General features: G+C 36.3%; 1 protein-coding gene across 1 annotated transcript; it reads right to left on the bottom strand.

Moving 5' to 3' along the window:
- Nucleotides 1–3,015: 3,015 nt before the first annotated feature.
- HELRODRAFT_166590 (hypothetical protein) lies at nucleotides 3,016–5,903 on the bottom strand (the record flags this gene model as incomplete). Its single annotated transcript, XM_009011821.1, has 4 exons — nucleotides 3,016–4,289; nucleotides 4,973–5,152; nucleotides 5,509–5,618; nucleotides 5,845–5,903. The coding sequence occupies 4 exons, from the start codon at nucleotides 5,901–5,903 to the stop codon at nucleotides 3,016–3,018; spliced, it is 1,623 nt and encodes a 540-aa protein (XP_009010069.1).
- Between the last annotated feature and the right edge of the window lie 2,242 nt (nucleotides 5,904–8,145).

Below are 8,145 nucleotides of genomic sequence, written 5' to 3' on the forward strand. Positions count from 1 at the left end.
ATGTTTAAAAAATTTGTATGTAAGTATATGTTTAATTTTTTTATGCAAATTTTCCCACGTGAACTTCACGTTGGCTTATTTGCACGCAAAGCAAAATATATTGACGTTTGTATATTTGTATTTATACAAAGATGTTTCAATGCTTGTTTTAGTATGCGTGTGTGTGCATTTGCATGTGTATATGTATTCAAAAGTTGTTTTTATGCACGGTGCTTGTTTTGTTGCATGTGTATGATTGGTTGCATGTATGTATGTGTGCGTGTGTGCGTGCGTGCGTACGTGTGCGCGTGCGTGCGTGCGTGTGTGGGGTGTGTGGTGTGTGTGTGGTGTGTTCTTGGGATTCCATCTGTGTAAATAAACATTTTTATTATAAGTCTGGCCATATTTATGTGAACATGGGCTTGTTTGCATTAGCCTCTACGTGAATTTTTACATACTTTGATGGGTCCATATGTTTTTATAACGTTTATTTTGTGTGTGTGCCTATGTGCCTGTGTGTGTTTGTGTGTGTTTTCGTGTGCCTGTGTGTGTCTGTGTGTGTGAACCCATAATTTGTGAATGAATATTGTGAGCCCAGTCTGCATTGTGTTCTAATCTATTAATGGATTCTCGCTAATGCATGTCATGTGATGTATATGTATTATATGATTTTTTTAAAACTTGCTGTGTCAATTTCTCATTTGCTTTTTGGTTTTTTGCTGGATGGTTGGTTGGATTGGTTGGTCAGACTGTCAGTTGGTTGGTTGGTCAAACATCCTCATCATCGTCATCATCATCTTCTTTTTCCGCATCATCATTATCATCAATATCAGAATTTCGATATAAGCCGATGAAAAAATAAAATAATTCAAAATGAGTTAAACGCGTCGAAAGAATGGATTCATGGGAGTTGTTGGTTGGCTGGTTGGTTGGCTGGTTGGTTGGCTGGTTGGTTGGTTGGCTGGTTGGTTGGTTGGTTGGTTAGTTGGTTGATTGATTGGTTGAATGGTTGGTTGGTTGAATGGTTGGTTGGCTGGATGGTCTGCTGTTTTTGTTGGGTGCATTTGCCGTGAGCCATGACGACTGACGATGATGATGATGTTAATGGCGTTGATGATGATGATGGTGAAGATGATAATGGTAATGACGATGATACAACAATGCAGCGGCTGACGCTACTACTGCTGATACTACTGCTGTTGACAACATCAACAACCATGACGTCATAAATGGCAACAACGACGATGAAGAGGATGATAACAAACGAATCAGGCGATGACCGACAGACAAATGATGAAAAAGAAGATGATGTTGAAGATGATATGAAAATGATGACGACGAAGAAGATGACGATGAAGTGGAGGATGATGTGGAAGAATTTGATGATGAAGAAAGATGATGATGAAGAAGAAGAAGACATACAAGCACACATCCGTCTTTTAAATCATTTTTAATCTCATTCTCCACGGATTCAAAAGTTAATGAGACTCTACTTTATTCTTAAAAATTTTATAAAAGAAGTTCTTGTTTACAATATTATTTTAGAAATCTATGACGTATAAGCTTCAATATTATTTTTAATTCTTTGCAAAATCATGAAAATTATGGAAAGAAAACAGAGATAGAAGCTTATTAATGTTAAACATGGTATTAAAACCATTTAATATACAAATATAAAATAAATAAAAATGAGTCCAACGGGTGTGTCTGTATTTATATTTAAATGTTTGTATGTGCTGATGTGTGAGTTTATTTGTGTGTGTGTATGTGTGTATATGTATGTGTGTATGTGTGTATATGTATGTGTGTATATGTATGTGTGTATATGTATGTGTGTGTGTGTGTGTGTGTGTGTGTGTGGTGTGCGTGTGTGTGTGTACGATGCAGCTTCGCAAACCATGATAACATTCAAGCAAATATCCAACATAACGTAAACAACTGCTTAAAGCATTGGAAAATGAATCCATATTTGTATTAGTGGCATTATTGTAGAAGTAGTAGCAGCAGTAGTAGTAGCAGTTGTAGTAGCAGTAGTATTTGTGGTAGTAGATGTAGTAGTAGTAGTAGTAGTAGTAGTAGTAGTAGTAATAGTAATAGTAGTAAAGAAATTAACACACTGGTAGTATTAGTAACAGTATTTGAAACTTTAGAAGTTTCTAATAGCATCACTTTGTCCATTGGCTTGTCGCAAAAGAAGCTGCTTTTGTTACTACCGTTGTTCCCATTGCTGTTTCCATGCGTTCGTCTAAGAGAATATCATTTGGATGCAATTTCCGCCATTTCCGCCATTTTCATCATCATCACTCTCATCTTCATCATCAACACCAACAACATCTTCATTCTTCTTACAAGTAGTACAGCCATCGTCACTGACTTATTCAACTTATCATATTTACTTATTATTATCTATGTGCTATCGTCATCAGCATCATCATCTTCGTCGTCATCGAACGTCATCATCAAGTTTTCCTCATCGTTCTCGTCATCATCATTGTCATCACCAATGCAAGCAAGAATAACTTTATCTTCATCATCATCTTTGTTTATTCACACATTTGTTTATTCATTCATTCATTCATTCCTTACTCATTCATTCATTCATTCATTCATTCATTCATTCACGTAAACATTGACACTGATGATGATTGTGATGACGATGATGATGATGATGACAATTGTGTGTACGCTCATATATAAACAACCATACATACATTTAGCGTACAGATTTGACGTCACTGCTTGTGTACATTTACGATTTGATTGATTTCTATGTTTTCCAGTCGTTCGTTCGTTTGTTCGCTCGTTCGTTCGTTCGTTCTTTCATTTGTTTGTTCTTTGTTCTTCCGTTTGTTTGTTCTTTCATTCGTTCGTTCTTTCTTCCATTGGTTTTTTTCATCATATTAATAATGATCGATGCATATTGTATCTTTGTTTAAATTATTGTTAATGTCATTTATAATGTTGTTATGGTTGTTGTTTGAATTTTAATAGTTAGAGTTGATGCTAGGATTGTTGTTCTTAATGCTATTGCTATTATTATTGTTGTTGATGTTGTTGTAGTTTTTTGTAGTTATTGTAACTGCTGTTAATGCTGCTGCTGCTGTTGTTGTTGTTGTTGTAATTGCGTTCGATGATGCTGTTTATGATTTTGTCAACAAGAATGCTTTCGTCGTCGTCGTAATTGAAATTGTATGTGCCTATATTGTGGTTGACATTTTCGGTGTTGATCTTGTTGTTGTTTATGTTGTTGTTGATGATGTTGCTATTGACGTTGTGGTTGTTGTTGTTAACGTTGTTGTTGTTGACGTTGTTGTTGATGATGTTGCTATTGACGTTGTGGTTGTTGTTGTTAACGTTGTTGTTGTTGACGTTGTTGTTGGTGTCATTAATGTCCTGGTTTATGCATTCATTATTGTTGTTGTTGTTGACTTCGTTTATGTTTATATTGTTGACGTTGTTAGTGTTGTTGTTAGTGTTGATATTGTTGTCGCTTGTGATTCTGTTGTTGTTGTTGTTATTAGAATTGATCTTATCTAAAGTATTGGTTATATAATTGTAGTTGTAATTTGCAAGTAAATTATTGTCGCTATTTAAAATGACTTCACTGCTTTTGGCGACATTAATGTGAATGTCAAGGTTAATGTCAGTTGTGTTGTAGTTGGTATGGTTGTTGCTAGTGTTGCTGATGTTATCAATGCTACAATTGTTAATGTTGTGGTTAATGTAGTTGTTGTTCATGCGGTCTTCGTTGCATTTGTTAATGTCATAGATGTTTTTGTTGATGGATTTTTGATTAAAATTGATTATACCCATATCGTGAGATATGTTGTAGTTGTTTCGAATGTTGTTGTTTTTGTCGATGTTGTCGCTGTAGTAGGGATTGTAGTAGTAGTAGTTGTTGTTGTTGTTGATGTTATTGTAGTTATTTGTAGTGTAGTTGTTATTACTGATGTTTCCGTTTATGATTATAATGTTCGAGTTTTGTTTGTTGTTGTTGTTCCTGTTTCGCAAGTTATTTTGGTTAAAACTGTTGATGTAATTATTGTTAATGACATTACCACTGATGTTTTTGTACAAGTTATTGTTAATGTTACTAATTTTAGTGACGTTTTCAGCAATTTTAGTGCTGCTTATGTATGTGCTGTTGAAGTTGTTAGTGTAATTATTGCTATAGTAAGTACTGCTATTGATGCCATCAATGTTGCTGGTAATGATCTCATTGTTGATGTAGTTGTAGTTGTTGTTGTTAGTGTTGTTGTTGCTGACGTTGTTGTTGTTGTTGTTGTTTTTGTTGCCAACATTCTTTATACCTTGGTGTTAGGAATATGTGACACTAATTTGACCAACTGCCGCGAGAATTTGTGAAAATTAAATTAACCATTCATTTTTTTGTCCAAGTCCAACTTAATTATCCAGTCTCTTTGATATCGGCAACATTACAGTAACTATTTTAAATGTCGAGAACATCCCTGATGATGACGTCATTGTAGTTTTTTTTTAAACATCACGTTTTGACGTCATCACTAAAAACAACAACAGCAGCAGCAACAACAACAGTATTAAAAACAACAATCACTAATAGTAACCATCATTATCATCATCGTCATCATCGTTATTGTTATCGCTATCATCACTATCATCGTTGTCATCGTCATCATCATCAACGTAACTATCATCATCATGACCACTTAACTCTTCGAGATATGGAGTACGGCGCCAGCAACAACGTCACTTCTGGCAGAACCGCAGTTATCATCATCACCATCGTCATCATCGTCGTCGTCATCATCATTATCATCATCGTCATCATCATCGTCATCGTAGTCATTGTCGTCGTCGTCACCATCATATATGTCCTCCTCCTCATCATCATCATCATCACCATCGTCAACAACAACAACTGAAAGCTAAACCATCATCATTATCATAACCACTGTATAAACAATCATCGCCATCCAAATGATTTTCATCATTATCAAAGCCACTGCCATACCTTTACTCTTTCTCATCCTCTTCATCCTCTCATCTAGGAACATGAAGACCTTGCAAGCATCTTTCCCGCTCTTTTTTGACCTCTCCTTGACCTCGACAACGTCCTTCAGAGATTTGAGGGCGCATCGAAAGTTCGCCTTGAAGCGGCGGAACGTTTTCGACTTGCATGTGCTCAGTTTTCCTTCATTGGTGGATTAACGATGGTGATGATGATGATTGAAGATGATGAAATGATGATGGTGGTGGTGCCAGTTGGGACGACGACGATGATGACGATTATTATTATCATTATAATGATGATGATAACGGTTATAAAATTAGCATGATGAAATGAGTACTATTGTGTTGACGTTGGTGATGGTGTAAGATGATGAACTGATGATGATGATGGTGGTGGTGGCAGTTGTGATGATGATGACCATAAAGTTGATGATGATGCTGGTGATGATATTGATGATGTCGATGATGATAATGATGATGACGAAATGAAAAACAAAAAAGAAATTTATAAGAATAAAATGAAAATGAAACGGAGACCAGTATAAGCGAGCCAGTTGTAAAACAATTGACCATCACTAGTGGCCCACGCACTGTTCGATCCATGCTTCCAAGGAATTTTCAGAATTTTCATTTCATCATCTAGCCATCTTGAGCGAATGAGTGAATAAAAATGAATGAATGATGAATGAATGAATAAATGAATGAATGAGTGAATGGACGGATTGATTAATGGACGAACCTCCTTCATAAGAGTCACAACGTCATCATCATCAGCATTAGCGTCATCAACAACAACATCACTTTTCTTATCACCATCGTCATCAACATCATCATCATCAGTACCAACGACATCGTCATCATCATCATAAGCACCTTAATCCTGGATACCTGCCAGACTCCACCTGCTGCAATAACCAATGCCTCATCTTCATCTTTCCGGTAGCAGATGGTGATGATGAAGACGATGATGACGATGACAATGATGATGACGACGAAGAAGAAAATGCGGATGATGATAATGGCGATGACGAGGATAATAATGATGACGATGATGATGATGTAGAGGTCACGTGATCATCGGAAATAGGATGATCGTTTGCTGTGGCAAAGGTGGCCGCTGGTGGACCAAAATTTGTCGTCACTGTGGTTGCTTCTGCTGCAGCAGTTTTCAATGATACCGATAGTATATTTATTTTTGTTAAGGATAAATGATAATGATAAAAAACAAAATGTAAATTTAAAATGACGAAAAAGTTTGATGAAGGAAAGTGTCGATGACCCAAGTGATGATGATGACGACGACGATGATGGGGGAAAAAGATGACGACGACGATGACGTCATTTTTTTCCTATGGCGTCGTTACAATGACGTCACAATATCCATGTAAACAATATAAGTGGCCGCATGAATATTTGTTATGTCGCAACATCATTAAAATGATGATGAAGACGACGACGATGATGGAGCTACTACTGCTGCGGCTGATGGTGGTATTGATGATTACGGTGGTAGTGATGATGATGGTGGTGTTGGTAGTGGTGATGATGGTGGTGATGATAATTCAATAAAAGAGCAGCATGGAAACACTCGGCAACTAAATACCAAAACTACATTTCTGAAAATTTTGTTGCTGCTACTTGTACTTCCACTACAACAACAACCACTACTACTACTACTACTACAATTACTACTATTACTACTACCACTACAACATACATTTTTCACAACACACTCACCTGCTATCATGTTACCAAAAAATAAAAAAAACGAAAAAGCCTGAAAATAAACTTTAAACATATATCCGGATTGAACAAAATTAATCTTTTACATCTCTTGGTCTGCCCTCTACAAGGCTATTATCATATTCACATTTGCTATTATCACACGCGCATATGTTTATTCACGCACATACACAACGTTATTCGTACGTTATATTTATGTACGTGTGTGTGTGTATATATATATATATATATACGTGTGTATGTGTGTGTGCTTGTATCACGTACACATTCATATAATGTATGCCGATTGATAAGCGTACAGGAATAACCAGATATACCTAAATACGTCCAAACTACATTATTTGCGTGAGACCACAAACATATTACACATTTGCACGCACGCACGCACACAAACACACATTTATATTCACACGTGTAAGCATAAGCGCACCGACGCACATATACAAACACACGCGCAATTAAACACACGTACACACCCCCATTCATGCGCAATAAATCTTCAAAAGTATATCCGGTTTTGTATTGATTTATATGCGTTTGTCATTAATTGTTTTTGTTTTGTTTGTCTGTTTGTTTGTTTGTTTAGCTCTCGTTTGTTTGTTTAGTTTTTCGTTCGAAACATAACGAAGTGAAAACGGATAAGAATTAGCAGGTTCATCGGTAAGTTTTGTTTGATGTTGTTGTATGAACGTTGTTTTAGCCTGCATACTTGTGTGTGTGTGTGTGCATACATTTCATTATGTACACATATGAAAATTAAGGCCATTATAACAACAAAACACCACCATCAACAACAACAACAGCAACAATAACAACATGCGTTACAAAACATATCTATCATGTACCAGAGATACCGTGTCTCCATCACTTTACTGGACAACTGTCCAGAAGTCATTTAAAAGAAGTTGTAAAAAACACTTCGTCATCATCATCATTACCACTAATATTTTCTTAACTATCATCATCACCATCGTCATCATCATCGTAATTGTTGCCATTACATACAATCAACATCGTCAACTCTATTATCATTACCAACATCTTCGTTTCATCATTATTGCACTAATTATCATCAGCCACCTTATGATCGTCGTCGTCATCATCGTCGTTATGATTATCACTGTCATCATTGCCACCCCACCATCATCATTGTCATCACCACCATCATCACAGGAGATGACAATTGGTATTTGAAAAAATTGGAAAGGTCAACAGAAGTAACGCCAAAGAGTTCTCTTGACTCCGTTTTGGAGTTGAAAATGAAGAAGTCCGGACTACTTCTAAGAGAGCCCCAACCCCCACCCCCTCGTCCCTAAGACCACCCGCATTTTGAAATTAGTTTCAATTTTGGGAGACCATTCACATTTTGAAATTGGTTTCAATTTTGAGGGGGGGGAATTTTTTGTAGTAAAATAATAACAAACAATATCA

This window comes from Helobdella robusta (assembly GCF_000326865.2).
Source record: "Helobdella robusta unplaced genomic scaffold HELROscaffold_10, whole genome shotgun sequence".
NCBI lineage: Eukaryota > Metazoa > Annelida > Clitellata > Rhynchobdellida > Glossiphoniidae > Helobdella > Helobdella robusta.